At 38.5% G+C, this 24197-nt stretch overlaps 1 protein-coding gene and 1 non-coding gene across 2 annotated transcripts in view; one reads left to right on the forward strand and one right to left on the reverse strand.

The window, feature by feature from the left end:
* Positions 1-24197, forward strand: part of PEX7 (peroxisomal biogenesis factor 7) — a 90128-nt gene that overhangs the window by 20934 nt on the left and 44997 nt on the right. The window contains exons 4-7 of the mRNA XM_032160014.2: positions 471-548; positions 932-1040; positions 19267-19373; positions 22534-22647. Of these exons, the coding sequence (XP_032015905.1) occupies positions 471-548; positions 932-1040; positions 19267-19373; positions 22534-22647 (408 nt within the window). The remainder of the gene's footprint in view (positions 1-470; positions 549-931; positions 1041-19266; positions 19374-22533; positions 22648-24197) is intronic.
* LOC116477713 (small nucleolar RNA SNORA27) lies at positions 8339-8472 on the reverse strand. The gene has a single exon (XR_004250609.1). It is a non-coding gene; the product is annotated as a small nucleolar RNA SNORA27 (small nucleolar RNA).

Raw genomic sequence — 24197 nt, forward strand, 5'->3', positions numbered from 1 at the left:
GTTTACCAAGAGATCTGGAAGGATCACCTGGTTTCTGCAAGCTTTTTCTAAGAAAGGCCAGATAGGGATATTAATTGAATTTTAATGCTTTCCAATAAACATTGACCCCGCAAGCTTTTTTAGATGACTAACTTTCTAATCTGCTTTGACATTTCTTTGTGGGGCTGCAAACAGTGATTTGTTGGTAGGTTTTAAAATATGTATAATTTGTTTTAGTGAAGAAGGTTTGGAAGTATACTGTAGAATTCTGTGAAAGCAGAATGGAGTCTTATCTGTAAGGAATAAGTCTGGAGAAATGGACAAGATCAACTTTTCATTTCTTAGACACCTTGTTGAGATGGATAGGAATTATTTGATGTTTTGACATAGTAAATTAGTTGTTCTGCCTTTCACTGTTATATAACAAGAGATAAAATGCAATGTTGAACTTGATGGTCTTTTGCTTTCTAAATGCTTTTCAATGTTTTTAGGTGTATAGTGTTGATTGGAGCCAAACCAGAGGTGAACAGCTTGTGGTGTCTGGCTCATGGGATCAAACTGTCAAATTGGTATGTTAGCATTATTGTATTCAAAAACAAATATTCCCCTCTCTATAGCTTCCGCTAAATTTTCTTTTCTTTTCCAAACATATTTCTGTAGCTCTATGATTGGATGGCTGAGCTTTCTTTGAAAAAAAAAAAATTAAAACATTTATTAGAACTTAAAATTTTCTAAACTTTGGCTGTGAACTAATAGTTAGCTCAGCATTAGTTTGGCCCTTAAATACAATCTTGCTTTATATCAAAACAGATCTTTAAAAATCCTTGAGATCTGTATATATATTGTATGCATATATAAAAATGTATATAGTTTATTGGTGTATGTAATATATGTAAAAGCATAAATTTGAATTTATCCCTCTTGAGTAATTGATCTATTCATTTATTTGTAGTGGGATCCAACTGTTGGAAAGTCTCTGTGCACCTTTAGAGGCCATGAAAGTATTATTTATAGCACAATCTGGTCTCCCCACATCCCTGGTTGTTTTGCTTCAGCCTCAGGTAAATTATTGTGTATTTACCAAAAGCCTTACTTGTAGTGAATGGTGGCCTTGTTTTTACCATTAGGTGGCGCTGTGTACCTTAGCTTCAGAGAGAAAACAGGAGAATATTACTATTCTTTTGTGCTCTTAAGACTTTACTTCTTTGTTTATTTTTATTTTTTTATTTTTATTATTATACTTTAAGTTCTAGGGTACATGTGCACAACGTGCAGGTTTGTTACATATGTGTACATGTGCCATGTTGGTGTGCTGCACCCATTAACTCATCATTTATATTGCATATATCTCCTAATGCTATCTCTCCCCCCTCCCCCCACCCCACAACAGGCCCCGGTATGTGATGTTCCCCATCCTGTGTCCAAGTGTTCTCATTGTTCAGTTCCCACCTATGAGTGAGAACATGCGGTGTTTGGTTTTCTGTCCTTGGAATAGTTTGCTCAGAATGATGGTTTCCAGCTTTGTCCATGTCCCTACAAAGCACATGAACTCATCCTTTTTTATGGCTGCATAGTATTCCATGGTGTATATGTGCCACATTTTCTTGATCCAGTCTATCGTTGTTCAACATTTGGATTGGTTCCAAGTCTTTGTCATTGTGAATAGTGCCACAATAAACATACATGTGCATGTGTCTTTATAGCAGCATGATTTATAATCTTTGGGTATAGACCCAGTAATGGGATGGCTGGGTCAAATGGTATTTCTAATTCTAGATCCTTGAGGAATCGCCACACTGTCTTCCACAATGGTTGAACTGGTTTACAGTCCCACCAACAGTATAAAGGTGTTCCTATTTATCCACATCCTCTCCAGCACCTGTTGTTTCCTAACTTTTTAATGATCACCATTCTGACTGATGTGAGATGGTATCTCATTCTGGTTTTGATTTGCATTTCTCTGATGGCCAGTGATTATGAGCATTTTTTCATGTGTCTGTTGGCTGCATAAATGTCTTCTTTTGAGAAGTGTCTGTTCATATCCTCCACCCACTTTTTGATGGAGTTGTTTGATTTTTTCTTGTAAATTTGTATAAGTTCTTTGTAGATTCTGGATATTAGCCTTCTATCAGATAAGTAGATTGCAAAAATTTTCTCCCATTCTGTAGGTTGCCTGTTCACTCTGATGGTAGTTTCTTTTGCTGTGCAGAAGCTCTTTAGTTTAATTAGATCCCATTTGTCAATTTTGGCTTTCGTTGCCATTGCTTTTGGTGTTTTAGACATGAAGTCCTTGCCCATGCCTATGTCCTGAATGGTATTGCCTAGGTTTTCTTCTAGGGTTTTTATGGTTTTAGGTCTAACATTTAAGTCTTTAATCCATCTTGAATTAATTTTTATATAAGGTGTAAGGAAGGGATCCAGTTTCAGCTTTCTACATATGGCTAGCCAGTTTTCCCAGCACCATTTATTAAATAGGGAATCCTTTCCCCATTTCTTGTTTTTGTCAGGTTTGTCAAAGATCAGATGGTTGCAGATGTGTGATATTATTTCTGAAGGCGCTGTTCTGTTCCATTGGTCTGTATCTCAGTTTTGGTACCAGTACCATGCTGTTTTGATTACTGTAGCCTTGTAGTATAGTTTGAAGTCAGGTAGCGTGATGCCTCCAGCTTTGTTCTTTTGGCTTAGGATTGTCTTGGCAATGCGGGCTCTTTTTTGGTTCCATATGAACTTTAAAGTAGTTTTTTCCAATTCTGTGAAGAAAGTCATTGGTAGCTTGATGGGGATGGCATTGAATCTATAAATTAACTTGGGCAATATGGCCATTTTCACGATATTAATTCTTCCTATCCATGAGCATAGAGTGTTTTTCCATTTGTTTGTGTCCTCTTTTATTTCGTTGAGGAGTGGTTTGTAGTTCTCCTTGAAGAGGTCCTTCACATCCCTTGTAAGTTGGATTCCTAGGTATTTTATTCTCTTTGAAGCAATTGTGAATGGGAGTTCACTCATGATTTGGCCTCTGTTTGTCTGTTATTGGTGTATAGGAATGCTCGTGATTCTTGCACATTGATTTTGTATCCTGAGACTTTGCTGAAGCTGCTTATCAACTTGAGATTTTGGGCTGAGACGGTGGGGTTTTCTAAATATACAATCATGTCATCTGCAAACAGGGACAATTTGACTTCCTCTTTTCCTAATTCAATACCCTTTATTTCTTTCTCCTGCCTAATTGCCCTGGCCAGAACTTCCAACACTATGTTGAATAGGAGTAGTGAGAGAGGGCATCCCTGTCTTTTGCCAGTTTTCAAAGGGAATGCTTCCAGTTTTTACCCATTCAGTAAATATTATGATATTGGCTGTGGGTTTGTCATAAATAGCTCTTATTATTTTGAGATATGTCCCATCAATACCTAATTTATTGAGAGTTTTTAGCATGAAGGGCTGTTCAATTTGGTTGAAGGCCTTTTCTGCATCTATTGAGATAATCATGTGGTTTTTGTGTTTGGTTCTGTTTATATGATGGATTACATTTATTGATTTGCATATGTTGAACCAAGCTTGTATCCCAGGGATGACGCCCACTTACTTGATCATGGTGGATAAGCTTTCTGATGTGCTGCTGGATTCAGTTTGCCAGTATTTTACTGAGGCTTTTTGCATTGATGTTCATCAGGGATATTGGTCTAAAATTCTCTTTTTTTTGTTGTGTCTCTACCAGGCTTTGGTATCAGTATGCTGCTGGCCTCATAAAATGAGTTAGGGAGGATTCCGTCTTGTTCTATTGATTGGAATAGTTTCAGAAGGAATGGTACCAGCTCCTCTTTGTACCTCTGGTAGAATTCGTCTGTGAATCCGTCTGGTTCTGGACTTTTTTTGGTTGGTAGGCTATTAATTATTCCCTGAATTTCAGAGCCTGTTATTGGTCTATTCAGGGATTCAGCTTCTTCCTGGTTTAGTCTTGGGTGGGTGTATGTGTCGAGGAATTTATCCATTTCTTCTAGATTTTCTAGTTTATTTGCATAGAGGTGTTTATAGTATTCTCTGATGGTAGTTTTTATTTCTGTGGGATCAGTAGTGATATCCCCTTTATCATTTTTTATTGCGTCTTCTTTTTCTTCTCCCTTTTCTTCTTTATTAGTCTTGCTAGTGGTCTATCAATTTTGTTGATCTTTTCAAAAAACCAGCTCCTTGATTCATTGATTTTTTGAAGGGTTTTTGTGTCTCTATCTCCTTCAGTTCTGCTCTGATCTTAGTTATTTCTTGCCTTCTGCTAGCTTTTGAATGTGTTTGCTCTTGCTTCTCTAGTTCTTTTAATTGTGATATTAGGGTGTCAATTTTAGATCTTCCCTGCTTTCTCTTGTGGGCATTTAGTGCTATAAATTTCCCTCTACACACTGCTTTAAATGTGTCCCAGAGATTCTGGTATGTTGTGTCTTTGTTCTCATTGGTTTCAAAGAACATCTTTATTTCTGCCTTCATTTCGTTATGTACCCAGTAGTCATTCAGGAGCAGGTTGTTCAGTTTCCACGTGGCTCTGCGGTTTTGAGTGAGTTTCTTAATCCTGAGTTCTAGTTTGATTGCACTGTGGTCCGGGAGACAGTTTGTTATAATTTCTGTTCTTTTACATTTGCTGAGGCGTGCTTTACTTCCAAGTATGTGGTCAGTTTTAGAATAAGTGCGATGTGGTGCTGAGAAGAATGTATATTCTGTTGATCTGGGGTGGAGAGTTCTGTAGATGTCTGTTAGGTCCGCTTGGTGCAGAGGTGAGTTTAATTCCTGGATATCCTTGTTAACTTTCTGTCTCATTGATCTGTCTAATGTTGACAGTGGGGTGTTAAAGTCTCCCATTATTATTGTGTGGGAGTCTAAGTCTCTTTGTAGGTCACTCAGGACTTGCTTTATGAATCTGGGTGCTCCTGTATTGGGTGCATATATATTTAGGACAGTTAGCTCTTCTTGTTTAATTGATCCCTTTACCATTATGTAATGGCCTTCTTTGTCTTTTCTGATCTTTGTTGGTTTAAAGTCTGTTTTATCAGAGACTAGGATTGCAACCCCTGCTTTTTTTTGTTTTCCATTTGCTTGGTAGATCTTCCTCCATCCCTTTGTTTTGAGCCTTTATGTGTCTCTGCACGTGAAGTGGGTCTTCTGAATACAGCCCACTGATGGGTCTTGACTCTTTATCCAATTTGCCAGTCTGTGTCTTTTAATTGGAGCATTTAGCCCATTTACATTTAAGGTTAATATTGTTATGTGTGAATTTGATCCTGTCATTATGATGTTAGCTGGTTATTTTGCTCGTTAGTTGATGCAGTTTCTTCCTAGCCTCGATGGTCTTTACAATTTGGCATGTTTTTGCAGTGGCTGTTACCGATTATTCCTTTCCATGTTTAGGACTTTACTTCATCAACCTCTTGACAAGAGTTAGCTGTGGTTCAGATTACTTTTCAATAATTCCAACTCCTAAAGAATAATTCCTAGATTTCTGGCAAGGACAAATTCATGGATGGTAATGCTATAACTGAGATATGATACATGTTTGAAAGAGAAGGTCTTGAGTTTTGTTTTAGAACACTGTTTCAGAACCTGTGAGACACGCATCTGCTTGTCAATGAGCAGGTTGAGCTTGGAGCTGAGAACTCTGGCCTCATGAATAAAAATTGTATCATTGGCTTAGAATTGGTAACTAAAGCCATTGCAGTAAATCAGAGCACCTAGGAAAGACTAAGTCAAAGAAACCTTGGAATAGAGCACAAGTTGGTAAACTACTGCCCTCAGATCAAAACTGATGGTTTTTGTAAATAGTTTCATTGGGGTACAGCTATGCCCGTTTATTAACATATTGTTTATGGTTGCTTTCACACTACAGTGGTGGAGTTGAGTAGTTGTGAGAGAGACTGAAAGGTCCTCAAAGCCAAAAATATTTACCGCCTGTGGCCCTTGACAGAAAATGTTTGCTGACCTCTGGCATAAATCCTCAAGGAGAGAGAAAGAAGTGGAAACTCTTTTGTGCAGTTGGCTGTTTAGTAGAGGACAGAAGACATTAGCTAGAGGAGGAAGTGGTGCTCCTAATAGTGTCTCCTCTTTCAGTTATGCAGCATCCAAAGATAGACAATAGGTAGGATAATTGTTCCTTTCTTGCTAATAAACTATACCAATGCCCTGAGTTGTTGAATTATGTTGATTGGCTTTCTTAGGAAATATAATATCACACACTTTTTCCCCGTTATTTCATTATTTTTAATTTTGAAAGTAAAAACTGACCAAACCATCCTAAATTGTGAAAGTACTATTAGGTTGAAAATACTCAGAAATGGAAACCTTCAGGTAAATTATATACAGACAAGTATATCCATTTAGATTATGCAACTTTCTTTTTACAGGGAGCATGATTGAGGTGAAAGATTATGTAATTTTTTGAGATCCTAAGAATGAATACTAGTAATGCCTATGTATAGAGGCATAGTTAATTTAAGAAAAAATGTTTTTGTTCTCTGATAAAAATTAATAGCTTTCTTTTCTAGAATGATGAGCAGTACACACTGTCAACTTATAAGGTTATAAACTATTATTTTTTGAATTTTTAAGCTAAGTCATAGCTTTTTTTGTCCATAATCTGAATTAAATCTTTTCTAATATATGAAGTCTTTTGGAATGGGACCAGTAATGTATTTTTTCTTCTTATGTTGCCTTTTCCAAGCCTGAACTCCTTCTTTGGTCTTTTATCCTTCTGTAACATAGTTAACCATAAGTCTGAGTGTGTATTAAGTCAGTGGTAGCAATATTAATATATTTAATTTGAACCAATTAACGCTTTCATTTACATATATAACTTGAGTTAATCATCTTTTATGTTTTTATTATTGTTACTGAGTCAGAGTCTAGCTCTGTCGCCCAGGCTGGAGTGCAGTGGTACAATCTTGGCTCACTGCAACCTCCGCCTTCCGGGTTCAAGCAATTCTCCTACCTCAGCCTTCTGAGTACAGGCGTGCGCCATCACACCCAGCTAATTTTTGTATTTTTAGTAGAGATGGGGTTTCACCATGTTGGCCATGCTGGTCTCGAACTCCTGACCTCAGGTGATCGACCCGCCTTGGCCTCCCAAAGTGTTGGGATTACAGGTGTGAGCTACTGCGCCTGGCCAGTGTTTTTAATTTAGTATAAATGGTAATGAGTTTTGCGCTTATAGTGAATCGGATCTGTAAGTTGACCACAGTTCAGTTTACTGGTTTATAATTTTACCACTTTGTAATTTTACCGTTGGTGAAAGATTCTGCCACAGAGAGTATTAGTCCAAGTCAAATTAAAGTTCTTGTAAGGATGTGAATTAGATTGACATTAGCATTATTTTCTTAGGGGAGGGATGCCTTTTGGCCTTATATCCTACAGTTTCAAAGGAGTCATTTCAAACTCTAGATTGAATTAGTGGTGTAGAATAGATCCACCTCAAAAATGAACTGAGGCCAGGCACGGTGGCTCACATCTGTAATCCCAGCACTTTGGGAGGCTGAGGCAGATGGATCACTTGAGAACAGGAGTTTGAGACCAGCCTGGCTAACCAACATGGTGAAACCTGTCTCTACAAAAATACAAAAATTAGCCGGGCATGGTGGCACACACCTGTAATCCCAGCTACTTGGGAGGCTGAGGCAGGAGAATCACTTGAACACGGGAAGTGGAGATTGCAGTGACCCGAGATAGCGCCACCGTACTCCAGCCTGGGCAACAGAGCAAGACTGTCTAAAAAAAAAAAAAAAAAAAAAGGAAAGAAAAGAAAAAAAAAGGACTGAAGCATGCTTCTCTTCTAGTGAAACAGTGAAGACTTATCTGCTGGGAGCTCTAATTGGCAACATACATAGTAAACTAAAATTAATAATGAGAATATAATTTTGTATAGTTGGAAAAGTATTAGTAAATACAATTCCTTGAACAATTGATAGGTCTTAAAAAAATTCCTTACCTTTCTATTTTATGTAATCTTGTTGATGTTTGTTATTATTCAAGGTTCTTTTCTTTTTCTTTTTTTTTTGAGACGGAGTCTCTGTCCCCCAGGCTGGAGTGCAATGCTGCAATCTCAGCTCACTGCAACTTCCGCCTCCCACCTTCAAGCGATTCTCCTGCCTCATCCTCCTGAGTAGCTGGGATTACAGGCACGTGCCACTATGTCTGGCTAATTTTTGTACTTTTAGTAGAGCCGGGCTTTCGCCTTGTTGGCCAGGCTGGTCTCGAACTCCTGACCTCAGGTGATCCGCCCGCCTTGGCCTCCCAAAGTGCTAGGATTATAGGGTCGAGCCACCGTGCCCGGCCTATTTAAGGTTCTAAATTTGCCTTGATTTGGGCATTTTTTGTTTGTTTTTTTTCAGTTTGTTTTCTCTGACAGGATACATGACCATGACAAACACCCAGTTTGCCTGAGTTTTAAAAAGGATATGTCGTTTGCCCCACTGGAATGACCGGTAAAGACATACATCCAGTTGGCAAAGTGGAAAGAGGGTGTTGATTTGTTTTTAATCATTGTTCTGTTTATGTGTATGACCAAATATAAATCTGATAGTGACAAAATCAGAAACTAATACAGCTGCATTTTTTAGATGTCAGTCAGAATTGTGTGTATTAGCCCTTCATTTGAGCTGAGTCACACACACCTCTTCTTTTTACATTGGTCTTTGTGTAGCATGGAATACATAGCATTGACTGTGTGTAGTGCTGTAGAATATGCACTGTATGAGACTGAATAACAGAAGATGAATTGTTTGTAGAGCGTTACTATAATCACAACACTTCACTTTTCAAACTATCTGTATAGTGTAAGTGGGTAGTAGAAAAGTGATCTTTTATCAACAGAATGACTGTTTGCTTCTGTAGAAGACCCCTGTTTCATTACATTACCTTCATATGTTGTGTTAGAAATTAATATAAATCTTGGTCATATCAGCCAGGACTTCTTTGGTTGAAAGTAAAAAAAAAAAAAAAAATTCTGACCCAAAGTGCTTTAAGGAAGAAGATAACTTACTTGCTCACATAAGTGAAAAGTTCAGAATTAAATCTGGCTTTATAGGCATGGTTGGATGTAGGGCCCTGTCTTCTGTTGTGTTGGTTTCAGAATCAGGGTATCAGGCGCCACATGATGGCAAGATGGTAGTAGCTCCAACCCCTACATCCTTTCTGATTTCTGTCCAGTAGGAAAAAGTGAAAGATTCCTTCTCAGACATCCAGACTGTTTCATTTTCTGTCATGGGCTCTGATGGGTCCTCGTGGATGTTCCTGAACTAATCACTGTGTGTGGGTGAGGGGGATATAATATTTTGATTGGCTTAGGCTTGGTTAGTCCCTGCAGTTGGGAATGGAAAATGAGAGAGGGTGTTATCCAAACAATGTGGATTGAGGATGGAAAGAGTGAATCCAGATTAGGTGAAAGTAGGTGGACGGAGTCTAAGGGGCCAGTATTCACTAAATTGGTGGCACATCTAAGGCTTCAGATAAATCAGAGGGGATTTGATGAAAATCAAGTACTGGACCTGTAAGTTCTAAAATATGTTCTTCAAAAACTTTCCTTGTGAAATGGATACAGTAAAGTTGTTTTCTGCCAATTTTTATGACTTGGGGAACTCATCGGAGATTGATTTTTCAAACATTTGCCGTTTTCCTGAAATAATCCTTTGTGGTGATTTACAAATATTAGTCTACTTAGTACTTTTTGAAAGATTCAAAGTTCTTCTTCCAGTCTGCAAAAATATTGGAAGGAGTTGGGGTACAGTAAAAAGTCAAGGCAAGTTGCAAAACTCTCACTGTGCCATAGCCATTTCAGAGACAAGAACATTTACTTACTGAGCTGTGATACCATGCGTTTGTAAGCAAATGCAGTGCTTAGATCTTCTTTGCTTCTCTTGTTTTCATACATTTCCTATAACACTTGTGTATTCTTTTACATAGCCGAATGCCTTACATAGCCAAACACGAAAATGTTTTTGATTGTTGTTATATAAGATATGGGAGTAACCATCTTATTCAAATTTTTAAAACATATCTGAGTTCATTTTGATTGTTGAGAATGACGCTGCCAGTGAGTCAGTCAGATATTTATTGAATGTCCATCATTTACTGGAGATTCAGTGAGGAAGACAACAGATGGAGTTCCTGCCCTCCTAGAGCATATAGTCCAGTAAGAAAGAGGAATGCTAAGACAAAATCTAGAAGCAGCTAGTGATGAAGACTGTGAAGTTCTTTAAGGAGAGGTAATATAGCACAGTGGTCAGGAACAAGGATTCTGGAGCTGGACTACTTCAGATCAAGTTCTACTTTCCTGCTGTTAGGGGACTTTCTTTGGTCATGTCATTTAACCTCTGTCTCCTCATTCCTCATTTCTAAAATCCGGGTGATAATGGTATCCACATCACAGAGTTCTGAGGAGGATTAAGTGGCTAATGTGCATAAAGGGCTTAGTTAGAACAGTGACTGGCAGAGTAAAAGCTCCGTGAGCATTATCTCTTTTTTTTTTTTTTTTTTTTTTGAGACAGGGTCTGGCTCTGTTGCCCCCGCTGGAATGCAGTGGTGCCATCTTAGCTCACTGAAACCTCTGCCTCGCAGGCTCAAACAATCCTCCCACCTCAGCCTACTAGCTAGGACCACAGGCGTGCGCCACCACCCAGCTAATTTTTGTATTTTTGGTAGAGACAGGGTTTCACCGTGTTGCCCAGGCTGGTCTAGAACTCCTGGGCTCGAGCAATCCTCCCGCCTCAGCCTCCCAAAGTGCTGGGATTACAGGCATGAGCCACTGCACCCGACCTTAAGTGTTACCTGTTATTATTGACACGTGTGCCCAGAATTCTGTGGAAATGTATAAATGGATTCCTGAGCTTGTCAGGGTTGGCTGGTCAGGTCACTTCCCTGAAGAAATAGTCTAAGCTGCTGCCTTATGAACAAGTAAGAGGAAATGGGAAGTGGGAGGCAAAAGCTGGAATGTGGAGAGAACAGAGCATATTTGAGGACCATCAGAATGGCCTTTGCAGTGTATATGTGCTGTTAACAGTGGACAGTTAGTGCTTATCTAAGAGCTAAAACTCTTAGAGCTCTAGAGTAATTTGCTCTAGGTAGACTCTGGAATGCATGGTTGTATAGTAACATACTAGTCCAGTGATTCTAGAATCTGGCTAATCATCAGAACCATTAGGAGAGCATTAAAAAACAGCAGCAGAATTGTGGGCTTCATCTTAAGTCTTGCTGAATAAAGAGGCAGAATACCCCTGGGAGATATATTTTTAAATCCCAGCTGAATCTAGTGAGCAGCCCAATTTGGGAAGCACTGTACTAGTCTATGGAATAGCTCTGTTTGAGATGCCAAATTGACAGCTTAGTTCTATTTGAGGTAATGGGAATTGCATGTCTGTTTTCAAAGGAATATACTCAACTCTTTTTAAAAAAATCTACAGAATGGTTTCAGTGTCGAATTCAGAGAATTGGTTGCTTTAGTTGGAGAACTGCTTAGTTTTTTCTGTTTTGCTAGTGAGTTTATCTTTATTAATTCTCTTGCTTTGTCTTCTTGCTTGCAGAAGAGTGCTTGTTATAAAACATAACATAATCTTTGCATAAAATAATCCCAACTGCAAAGTTTGTAGTGTAGAACCCATAGTTGTAAAATACTTGTTTTTCATAGTGGAAGCTTATGTGATAGGCAGTCAAGATGTATTTTTATGTCTAATCCTGTTGCACACATATAGTTAAGTATATCTTTCAACAGATTACAACAATTTATATTTTAAGAACGTAGCATTTAGTTTGCTCCAAGAATTTAGTCACCTTCAAAGTTGTATAGTTTTGCAAATCTAGCATCAAATTAGTTATCATTAGCTAAGCTAAGACAGGCCAAAATGGGGGAAGTTTTTAGAGAACTACCAACAGATCTAGATTTACCTTCCATAGCAGAGTTGCCTAAAGACATTGCATTTTGCCTAATTCATGATAGTTGTCTTAGTACAGAAATCATATTTCTAAATTATGTGAGATAGAAGGGAAGAATATTTGAGCTCTTTTTATGAAGAGGATTAATATGAAGTAAATTATCTTTGGAATCATGAAAACTAAATTATTGCTGTCACAGACTCCATCTAGTTGCGTAAGTCATAACCATGCCTGAATGTGTGGGATCTAGTAGTTAAAGCAAACCTCATTCTACTGTAAGAAAAAGTCATATTACATCCAAGAGGCACAAGGCGTTTCGGTTAAGTTATATTATATTGGCCCCAAAGTCCCCTTTTGCTACTCAGTTCACGTCCCAGTTTTAGACTTTATGTTTACACTCATTCTCCTTATGCAACTTCCTCGTACCTGCTGCAATTTGAAATTAGACATAGTAACAGCCAGCACTTCCTCGCCCATATTGTACATTTAAATTCACTGGTTCTGGCCAGGCACAGGGCTCACATCTGTAATCCCAGCACTTTGGGAGGCCAAGGTGAGCGGATCACTTGAGGTCAGGAGTTTGAGACCAGCCTGACCAACATGGTGAGACCCCATCTCTACTAAAAACTCAAAAAAATTAGCCAGGCATGATGTCGGGTGCCTGTAATCCCAGCTACTGGGAGGCTGAGGCAGGAGAATCGCTTGAACCCTGGAGGCAGAGGTTGCAGTGAGCCACTATACTCCAGCCTGGGTGACAGAGTTAGACTCTGTCTCAGAAAAAAAAAAAGAAAGAAAAAAAAATTCACTGGTTCTGTCAGTGGCAGGTCTGCAATTGATAAGAGAAGCTGGCAATTCAGGTGAGTCTATGGCACCATCACAGGGCCCTGATAAATGTCTGCCTGTCAATGAAAGGCCAGTTGTCTAGAAAATTCAATTGAAAAAATAACATAAATACAGATGTCCTGGCAGCTGAAAGAGCTGAATTGAGTCATTGTACCATTTGGTCATTAGGTCTGTTTCCTACCTGGAAAACAAAATGGCAAGGACAAAGTGCCAAATGGTTACATCAGGAGTTGCTGTCAAGGAAGTGGAATTCTCAGCTCCTGCCCAGCAGTCTTCACATTTTTGTGCCCATTAAATTAACTGCAAGAGGGGACAGCTCAAGCCATGGCTTTTTTTTTTTTTTAATATTGCGTGAAAGTGGTGGTGTGAATTGAACAATGAGAACACATGGACACAGGAAGGAGAACATCACACACCAGGGCCTGTTGTGGGGTGGGAGAAGGGGGGAGGGATAGTATTAGGAGATATACCTAATGTTAAATGATGAGTTAATGGGTGCAGCACACCAGCATGGCACATGTATACATACGTAACAAACCTGCACGTTGTGCACATGTACCCTAAAACTTAAAGTATAATTAAAAAAAAAAGAAAGAAAGTGGTGATGTGGAACAAAACCTCCCAACCTTTGTTATTGTGTTTTTTAATCTTTTATTGAAGTATAATACACATATTGAACAGTGTATAATCTTAATATACAATTTGGTGAATTCTCACAATGAACACATCCTTGTAACTGCCACCCAGGTGAAGAAACAGAACGTTCCCAGAGGGCCTCCTCCCATCCTTATAGTCACTTCTCACCACCCCCCACCCCAGGTGACCACCGTGTGGCCTTCCAATAGCATGGATTAATGTTGCCCATTTTCATACCTTTGTTACTGGCTTTTTTCATTATGTCTTGTGAGACTCATCCATGTTATTGCTACAATAACGGTTCTTAATCTTGTAGTCTGCATTCATTGTAATGTTTTGGTACTTTTTAATTTTTTAATTTTTATTTTTTGAGACAGAGTCTGGCTCTATCACCCAGGCTGGAGTGCAGCGGCACAATCTTGGCTCATTGCAGCCTCTGCTTCCTAGGCTCAAGCAGTCCTCCCACCTCAGCCTCCTGAGTAGCTGGGACTATAGGTGCATGCTACCAAGCCCGACTAATTTTTGTATTTTCTGTAGAGACAGGATTTCATGGTTGCCCAGGCTGGTCTGGAACTCTTAAACTCAAACGACCTGCCTGCCTTGACCTTCCAAAGTGCTAGGATTACAAGTGTGAGCCACCATGCCTGGCCTGTTTTGGTACTTTAAGTCAATTTACATACTCATATGTTATTAGGGTAAACCCAAGCTCATTGATCTTGAGACAATGCTATAGCTATACCAGAATTTATACTTTTAACCTAGTATAATATAGATATAAATTCCTGAAAGTTAGTATATATTATTTAGGCATTTTGTATGTTTTAATGGAAGCCTTGTGCTTAATCAAATGGTTTTCTTTGGAGCTAGTTTCAGGAGACTGAAGCTTCAGGAGAATACCCTTCGCTCCCTTATGATAATGAGTGATTTCCTTTGCCTACAAGTGGTAGAACTGGGACTATGTTAGATCTTTGTGAAATTTGTTAAAAAGCATACTCCAGAAAGGGAAGGGCTGTTTGAAAGGCCCCAGGACACGTTCTGTTTCTCATCTGGACTTTTCTCTACTTGTTGACTTGACTCTGCGGACTGGCTTTCTCCACACAGTGAGACACATGGCCACTAGTGGCTCCTGAGATTTATATATATAATTCACTATGAGTGTATATTGTATATATATATATATATTTATTACAATATATAATCAGTGTGACATCCAATCACCCTGCATAGGTCACGAGAGATCATTTCATCAAACTTATATATATATATTTTTTCTGTATCTATACTATATATATATATGTAGTTTTTTTTTTTTTTTGAGACAGAATCTCGCTCCATTGCCCAGGCTGGAGTTCAGGGGTGTAATCCAGCTCACTGCAACCTCCATTCTGGGATTCAAGTAATTTTTATGCCCCAGCGTCTTGAGTAGCTGGGATTACAGGCGTGCGCCACCATGCCTGGCTTGAGTAGCTGGGATTACAGGCGTGTGCCACCATGCCTGGCTAAAATAAAAAAAATTATTTTGTATTTTTAGTAGAGACAGGGTTTTGCCATGTTGGCCAGGCTGGGTCTCAAACGCCTGGCCTCAGGTGACCCACCTGCTTTAGCCTCCCAAAGTGCTGGAATGACAGGCATGAGCCACTGTGCCTGGCCATATTTTTACATTTTTGAGACAGGGTCTTGTTCTGTCACCCAGGGTGGAGTGCAGTGGTGCGATCATGGCTCACCGCAGCCTCGACCTCCCGGACTCAACCAGTTCTCCTACCTCAACTTCTGGAGTAGCTGGGACTACAGGTGTGTGCCACCGTGCCTGGCTAATTTTTAAATTTTTTGTAGAGGTGGAATCTCACTATGTTGCTCAGGCTGATCTCAAGCTCCTGGGCTCAAGCGATCCTCCTGCCTTAGCCCCTTAAAATGCTGGGATTACAGGTGTAAGCCATCATGCCCGGCCTCCTGAATTTTATAAGTTGTAAATGCTACCATAAGAGAAGGACAGACATTATTTTTTCAGTTATAGTTCAGAAAAATCCCAAGTACCTACCTTTGACCTTTCAGCTGTAGTCAAAGCAGGGAATGAGGTCCTGTGGTTGGTCTTGCCTGGACCTGTCTTTGGTCAGTCAATTGTGTTGAGGTGTAAGTCTTTATAGAATCACTTGGTGAGACAAGGACATGCTGTTCCTAGAAAAAGGGTATTTCGGGGCAGGCCAAACACTAGACATCCATGTCACCCTGCATTATACACTGAAGGCTGGAGAAAGTCATGAGAGATCATTTCATCAAAGCTATTTGGCATTCTAGAAGCAGATTCTACTGACTGGTGGCTAGACCACAGACAGTGATTATAATGAGGGCCCTTGGAGTTATTTGAAGCTCTAACCTGTACCAATTCTGAACAATTTCCTTTTGGTACTTTCAAACTCATCATTCATTTTTCACAATGAGATATGTTGTCACTAGTGGGTCCTGAATTTTATAACTTGTCAATTCTGCCATAGAAGAGGGACTGACATTATTTTTCAGGTGTAGTTCAGAAAAATCCCAAGTACTCCCATTTGGCCTGTCAGCTGTGGTCTGAGCAAGGAATGAGGTGCTATGGACGGAGGTACCATCCTTAGCTAGGTCCAAAAATGTTTGTTACTCTCATCTATCAAAGTGGTTTTCAACCTTTTTTTAATGTAGCAGGACAGTATTTTTAAATCAAAAAAGGAAAAAAAATCCTACATACAAAGCAGTAGTAGTACATATTTATGGATCCATAAATATATAATAAAAGTATTACCAAAATGCAAACTAAAGGGCTGCGGACCAAATTCATGACTGTTGTGGCCTCTGGGCAGGGAGGATGGGAAGTGGTATTGAAAATATAATAGAGATTTTTCTCCAATTTATAGAAAAAGTAATGCAGGGCTGGACGCAGTGGCTCACACCTGTAATCCCAGCACTTTGGGAGGCTGAGGCAGGTGGATTGCTTGAGCTCAGGAGCTGGAGACCAGCCTGGACAACATGGCAAAACCCCGTCTCTGCCAAAAATAGAAAAATTAGCAGGTCATGGTGGTGTGTGCTTGTAGTCCCAGCTACTTGGGAGGCTGAGGTGGGAGGATTGCTTGAGTCTGGGAGGTGGAGGTTGCAGTGAGCTGAGATCGCATCACTGCACTCCAGCCTGGAAATTAAAATAATTAAAATAATTCCTCCAGAATTAGCCAACATTGATTGTATGGCATTTGTCCTCCAGCAACACAAGGAGGCAGCAGTGTAGTGTTGTTGTAAAGCTGTGAAGTGTGCATGCTGGGGACCCAGACTCCTTGGGTTCTGGTTCCAGGTCCTGGTTCTGTTGCTTACTATCCTGGGTGAGTTATTTCATCTCTATATGCTGCATTTGTATAGTACTATATTCCTTATTTGTATAGTACTATATTCCTCATTTGTATAGTACTATACAATTACTTTTTATATCTCCAAATTCCTACTTTATGTAGTTGTGATGTTTTTAGAAAAAACATGTATAAAATGCTTAGAACAGTATGTGGCACATTGGAAGCACTCAATAAATATTAACTGTTATTCATGTTGTTGTTATTGGGGGGACAGAAATAACTTCTAATCATGGGTATTTTTTCTCATTAAAAAAAAAAACCACATATTGAGAGCTTACTGCATATCTGGCACCGTACTCATGCTACTACCTTGTCTCATTTCAGCCTTACAAGGCAGTTATTTTATTGTAGGTAGGAAACTGAAGATCAGCGAAGTAACTTGATTAAGCATCAGTGACCACCAAATGATTGAGCTGGATTAGAACCAAGCTCAGGAACTCCAAAGGCCCTGTTCTTAACCTCTGCATTTCATTACTGCCAACACATTTCTTATCTTTCTTCAGCAACTGCCAAAGAAGCCAGGAAAAAATTGCCTAGGATAGCTAAATTTAGCTTAACAATATATGATTTAAAATTGAGAATATAGGAAAATATGTAGATAAGTAATAGATACTTTAAAAATTTAGCATTTTTATATATCGTATTTGGCAGTTCCTACTATGTGTTAGAGACCATGCCAGGTGCTTTACAGAAATGTGATGAAATTCTTAGACAGCACTGCATGTTGGGCATTCTGTGTCTCCTTTAGAATGAATCAGTCTCAGAGATATTACATATCCTATGCAGGGTATGTATCCTATAATCACAAAATGGCATTCAAGACTCCACCTGCTATCATGCCAGAAACTACATGCTTTTCATTACATGGAACTGGTTTTCTCCCATCATCAGTTGTTTATATTTTACTTTTGAGGTAGGTATATATATTCTGGATTTTATTCATCTTGTCATCTTTTGTTTCCTCATAGTTTAGAAAAACTGGAGGCAAACAACATGGAAAACATTTAATTGGGTGTCTGTGCAATTAAGTAATGCAAACTGTTTTTGTAATAATGCAAAGTGTAATCTTTAAATGTTTGTAGCTTGTTGGCCAGGCATGGTGGCTCACACCTGTAATCCCAGTACTTTGGGAGGCTGAGGTGGGAAGATTGCCTGAGGTCAGAAATTCGAGACTAGCCTGGCCAGTGTGGTGAAACCCCATCTCTCTCACTCTTTTTTTTTTTTTTTTTTTTTTTTAGATAGAATTTCACTCTTGTTGTCTGGGTTGGAGTGCAGTGGCACAATCTCGGCTCACTACAACCTCTGCCTCCCAGGTTCAAGTGATTCTTCTGCCTTAGCTTCCCCAGTAGCTGGGATTGCAGGTGCCCGCCACTACCACGCCCAACTAATTTTTTGTTTAGTAGAGACAGAGTTTCATCATGTTGGCCAGGCTGGTCTCAGACTCCTGACCACAGGTGATCTGCCCACCTTGGCTTCCCGAAGGGTAGGGATTACAGGCGTGAGCCACCACGCCTGGCCAAAACTCCATCTCTACTAAAAATACAAAAAATAGCTGGGCGTGGTAGCACACATCTGTAATCCCAGCTACTTGGGGGGCTGAGGCATGAGAATTGCTTGAACCCAGGAGGTGGAAGTTGCAATGAGCTGAGACTGTGCCTCCGCACTCCAGCCTGGGCAATAGAGGAAGACTCTGTCTCAAAAAAATATCAAAATAAATAAATAGGCCGGGCGCTGTGGCTCACGCCTATAATCCCAGCACTTTGGGAGGCTGAGGCGGGTGGATCACGAGGTCAGGTGATCAAGATCATCCTGGCCAACATGGCGAAACCCCATCTCTACTAAAAATACAAAAATTAGCTGGGCGTGGTGGTGCACACCTGTAGTCCTGGCTACTTGGGAGGCTGAGGCAGGAGAATCACTTGAACCTGGGAGGCGGAGATTACAGTAAGCCGATATCGCGCCACTGCACTCCAGCCTGGCGACAGTGAGACTCTGTCTCAAAATAAATAAATAATTACATAAAAATAAATAAATAAATTTTTTTAGCTTTTTTTTGAGGAGAAAAATACACTTATAGCTGGCCCATTAAAATATAGTATACTTGACAATGAAAAGTAAAAAATTCTCCATTTTGGCTTGGTAGACTTTGCCCACCTTTAGCAGTAAAATTGTTACTCTATTGTTGGTTTCTAGTACAATACACTGGTACAGAGTGATCACTTTATTTCCTAACACGAGAATTTTCAGGGCCTTTCCTGCCTCGAACACATACCAGGTGTGTGTTTAGTCAATACTGTGTTTATCTCAGTGTGAGATTCAAATTTTCCTCCTAATAGCATTATCACGGTGCAATGTCACTTTTTGTATTCCTTCATTTGAATAGTTCCTATACATTATTATGGTTTAAAAAATAAGTCTAAAGGTGGCAATATCCTAACACTGAAAGCAGTGTATTTTTACTTGACTTATTATTATGAACACATTATATCACTGCACATTCAAGTGGTGTGATGGGAAATGATCAAGTCTTCCTTTTTCCTAGGTGATCAGACTCTGAGAATATGGGATGTGAAGGCAGCAGGAGTCAGAATCGTGATTCCCGCACATCAGGCAGAAATCTTGAGTTGTGACTGGTGTAAATACAATGAGGTATAGTGTATGGCTCTATCCTAAGCTGCTGTCCTTCCTAATGTTAAAATGTTCTGAATTTTATTTATCTTTGTTTATGTGGACTTTGGTGGTGTTCCTGGACCATGAAGTTAAATTCTGTCCCTTTCCTTGCTAATTAATGATTGTGACTGACCTGCATTAGCATTAATTGGATTTAAGTGCTTATAAAACGGGCAAAATAAGAAACAGAAATTCTCAAAGTTCAACAGTGCAGCCTTACTTGTTTGTTTTGGGAAGCTGCCTTTCCAATTTATGTAATTTTTTTCTTTATTGCTCTTAACCCTGCAATTTTGTATCATCTTTTGCTTTTATTTCTTTTTCACTTTGCTAGTCAGGCTGTTGAACTATTTGTAATTTGATTTTTAATTTGACATCCATCAGTTTTTAAATTTTTCTGTTTCATCTTCCTTTTTAAGCCTAACCAGTTTTCATGCCGCTGTAAGATAAGTGTCCATGTGCAACCTTTTTAAAGCTTCAGTTAACCACGTGAGCATATGAATCAGAGATAGAAATGGATTAAATATGTGTTAATATACTACAGTCATGCACTGCATAACAACATTTCAGCCAGTGACAGATTGCATATGTGACAGGTCCCATAAGATATAATGGAGCTGAAAAATTCCTATTGCCCCCGAAGACCTTCCAGCAGGACAAGATGTGGAGGTAGAAGACAGTGATATTGATAATCCTGACTCAGTGTAGTCCTAAATTAATATGTATCTCAGTTTTTAAAAAAGAGTTTAAAAAGTAAAAAAAGAAAAAAAAATTAAATAGAAAAAAGCTTATAAAATAGGGATATAAAGAAAGAATTTTTTTTTGTAAAGGTCTACAATGTGTGTGTGTTTTAAGTTTTGTTATTATGAAGAGTCAAAAAGTAAAAAAAGCCAGGCGTGGTGGCAGGCGCCTGTAGTCCCAGCTACTCGGAAGGCTGAGGCAGGGGAATCGCTTGAACTGGGAGGCAGAGGATGCAGTGAGCCAAGATCACGCCACTGCACTCCAGCCTGGCGACAGAGCAAGACTCCATCTCAAAACAACAACAACAAAATTAAAAAAAATTAGAAAGTTTATGAAGCAAAAGATTACAGTAAGCTAAGGTTAATTTATTATTGAAGAAAGGAAATAAAAAAATAAATTTAGTGTACAGTAATGTTCTAGGCATTTCCATTCACTCACTACTCACTCACTCACTGACTCACCCAGAGTAATTTCCAGTTTTGTAAGCTCCATTCATGGTAAGTACCCTACTACCATTTTTTATCTTCCATACTGTATTTTTACTATACCTTTTCTATGTTTAGATACAGAAATCCTTACCATTGTATTACTGTAGCCTACAGTATTCAATACAGTAACATGCTGGACAGGCTTGTAGCCTGGGAGCAATAGGCTGTTTCATCTAGCCTGGGTGTGTAGTAGGCTGTACCACCTAGGTTTGTGTAAGTAGACTCTGTGATGTTCACGCAAAGATGAAATTACCTAATGTCACATTTCTGAGAGCATATTCCCATCATTAAGTGATGCATGACTGTATTTATGTCCCTGAAGTGGTCTGTTGACTGTGACAAATAGGTAAAATGTATGCTTTGTTTTTTTCCCAGTTTTAAATTAATTAAAGTTAAAAGAACATTGTATTGGCAGAGTTCTTTAAATAAAAATAAGTAAAATAAGTTAAACTACAGTACATATGCAATGATATTACTCAATCTAAACATTTCAGTGCTGATGACTACAGTTTCAAACTCATAAATGAATGTTTCATATTGGAAATTTAATTATGGCCTGTATGTTAGATGTTTGGGAATTCTAAAGAAAGATGCTAATAGACATTTAAGAGTGGTTTACAAAAATTATTTTCTAATAACTGAAACTTTTCTTCAAATTAGCTTAAACTAAAGCCCAACATAGTCAGACAATGTTAGGTTGGTCCAAAAGTAGTTGCAGTTTTTGCCGTTACTTTCAATGGCAAAAACTGCAACTACTTTTGCACCAACTTAAATCCGTTGCTGTTCTCGGTTATGTGGGGTGGACTGAGTGTGGACCCAGCACTTGGCCTATTCAGCCAGGACCTCTGGGTTTACTTGGGGCTCTAGATAGAATTTGTAAAGCCGGAATAGATAAGAGACTCACCACTATTTGATAACGTTCTTGGATATGGTTAGATATTGTATTAAAAATTTTGGTCCAAGAGAGTTGGAAACAATGATTAATTTAGATTTAGAGAACGTGGAAAATTTTAATTCATAGCCTTTGCTTTTTCAGATGTGCCTAAATGAACAGACCTCTTGCCTTTTAATGCCTGGAAAAACCTCAGAGTATGTTGAAACCCTTTTTGTTTGTTTGTTTTTTAGAGACGAGGTCTCACTGTTACCCAGGCTGGTCTCAAACTCCTGGGCTCAAGTGATCCACCGGCCTCGGCCTCCCAAAGTGCTGGGATTACAGGAGTGAACCACTGCACCCAGCCTTGAAAACCTTTTTTAAGTTTTTATTTATTTATTTTTTCAGACAGGGTCTTGCTCTGTCATCCAGGCTGATGTACAGTGGAGTGATCATAGCACACTGCAGCCTCTGACTCTTGGGCTCACACAATCCTCCTGCCTCACTCAGCCTCTCAAGTAGCTAAAATTACAGGTGTGTGTTACCACACCTGGCTAATTTTTTAGTTTTTTGGGTAGACAGGGTCTTGCTTTATTGCCCATGCTGGTCTCAAGTTCCTGGCCTCAAGTGATCCTCCCACCTTTGCCTCCCAAGGTGCTGAGATTCCAGGGAAAATCTTTTGAAGAGAAAGCTGGGCTCATTTGTCAGATAAACTTTTAATCCCCTATGTACTTACTGCCACTTCTAAAGGTGAATTAGAAAATGCACAATGCTATTTGGAACTATGCCTTTTCCAGCTGTGTGTAGTGTTCCATCGTGTACATAAAGCATATTGAGCTCTTTTTCTCACAAGTCATATTAGTTTTTTGCTATTAATGTCTATGTTGATTCCTGTCTATACTTGTTATACAACTTCTCAAAAATGACTCCTGGGTTCATGTTAAATAATTATCAGAAAGTAGATGTTGTTTCTAGTAGGAAAGCCTGTATACTGTTTAATTGCAAAGATGTCACAGTTTATGTTTCTCTGAATTGTTTTTAGAATTTGCTGGTGACAGGGGCGGTTGACTGTAGTTTGAGAGGCTGGGACTTAAGGAATGTACGGCAACCAGTGTTTGAACTTCTTGGTCATACCTATGCTATTAGGAGGGTGAAAGTAAGTTTTTATCTTTTCTTTTATATGTAGAATAAAATCATATAAATATAATCAATGAAGCATATATTAAAAAGTATTCTGGGTTTAGGGATTAGAGTTACTAATTCTTTTTTATATGTGTTTTTGTTACCCAATTAATTAATAGTGAAAGCTAAAATTAGATAAAAATATTTGAATAATTATTGAATGAATTTGGGCAATGTAGACATTCAATACTTAAGGTTAAATAAGGATCTTTTTCTCATTCTTTCACCCCCAATCTGTTATTTCCTTTAACATTATTCTTTTAACTATAGTAATTCACTTTTAGTATTATGTTCTTTATAAGTTTCTAATTAGTGAGAGTCTCTTTGTTGAAACAGGTATAAAGAGATGGTTAATTCTTTTTTCTAACATGATAACATACATGACCATTCACAGATGTTTGGGATATAGAAAGTTTTCTACTCTGTGAACAGCAGAGGATGAGGTCAATTTTTAATGATGGTCCCAGTAAATTTATCTGGGTTATAAGATGACTTAGGTTAGTTTCCTGGCTTTCATTTAGGCAGGTTCTGCTAAATGACTGTGGAAAGCATCTTATTAACTGACATCTCCTGATTTCATCCTTTTTTTTTTTTTTTTTTTTTACGTTAAGGGTAAAAAAGTACCTTATTGATTATTTTGATAAGATAATTACATTATGCCTACTATTTTAAAAATTCTAAATTTTTTTTCTTTTTTTTGAGATGGAGTCTTGCCCTGTCACCCAGGCACGATCTTGGCTCACTGCAACCTCTGCCTCCTGGGTTCAAGCAGTTCTCCTGCCTCAGCCTCCTAAGTAGCTGGGACTACAGGTGTGCGCCACCATACCCAGCTAATTTTTTTCTATTTTTAGTGGAGATGAGGTTTCACAGTGTTGGCCAGGCTGGTCTTGAACTCCTGATCTCAAGTGATCCGCCTGCCTTAGCCTTCCAAAGTGCTGGGATTACAGGCCGAGTCACTGTGCCTGGCCAAAAATTCTAAATTTTTAGTTAAGTTAATATTTTAAGTTTCACTGTCTGCAATACAACATAGGAGACACAGTGCTCTGTTTTATTTTTTAATAAAAATTTATTTTATGTGGACAAGTTTTAGCAGTTGAAAAATATGCTCTATGTATATTTCAGAGTGATTCTGAGAATGAAATAAGGTAATGTAGTGAAAGCACTTTGCAAACTAAGTGCTGGTCAAATGTAGTTGTATATGTGTATTTAACTATTAAAGTGCTGGTAAGACAAACACTGAAGAAATATAATTGCAAAGGTCAACTCATTAAGTATATTTTTACTCATCTAGAAGACGTTACTTGTCTGTAAATTTGCTTTTTATCCTTGATATCATTTTCCATTAGCTGTAATATACAAATAACATAAAAATATCTTAAAGATGTTTTTAACATTTAAATGTTTATTTTGATAACTTGTGATTATAGCAATCATATATTTGTAAAATTGGTAAATTATATAATTATATATTTGTACTGTTATATACTTAAATCCCTTATATTTGTAAGAATCATTTTTGTTTGT

The sequence above is a fragment of the Hylobates moloch genome, unplaced genomic scaffold (genome assembly GCF_009828535.3).
Source record: "Hylobates moloch isolate HMO894 unplaced genomic scaffold, HMol_V3 SCAFFOLD_2, whole genome shotgun sequence".
In the NCBI taxonomy this organism is placed as follows: domain Eukaryota; kingdom Metazoa; phylum Chordata; class Mammalia; order Primates; family Hylobatidae; genus Hylobates; species Hylobates moloch.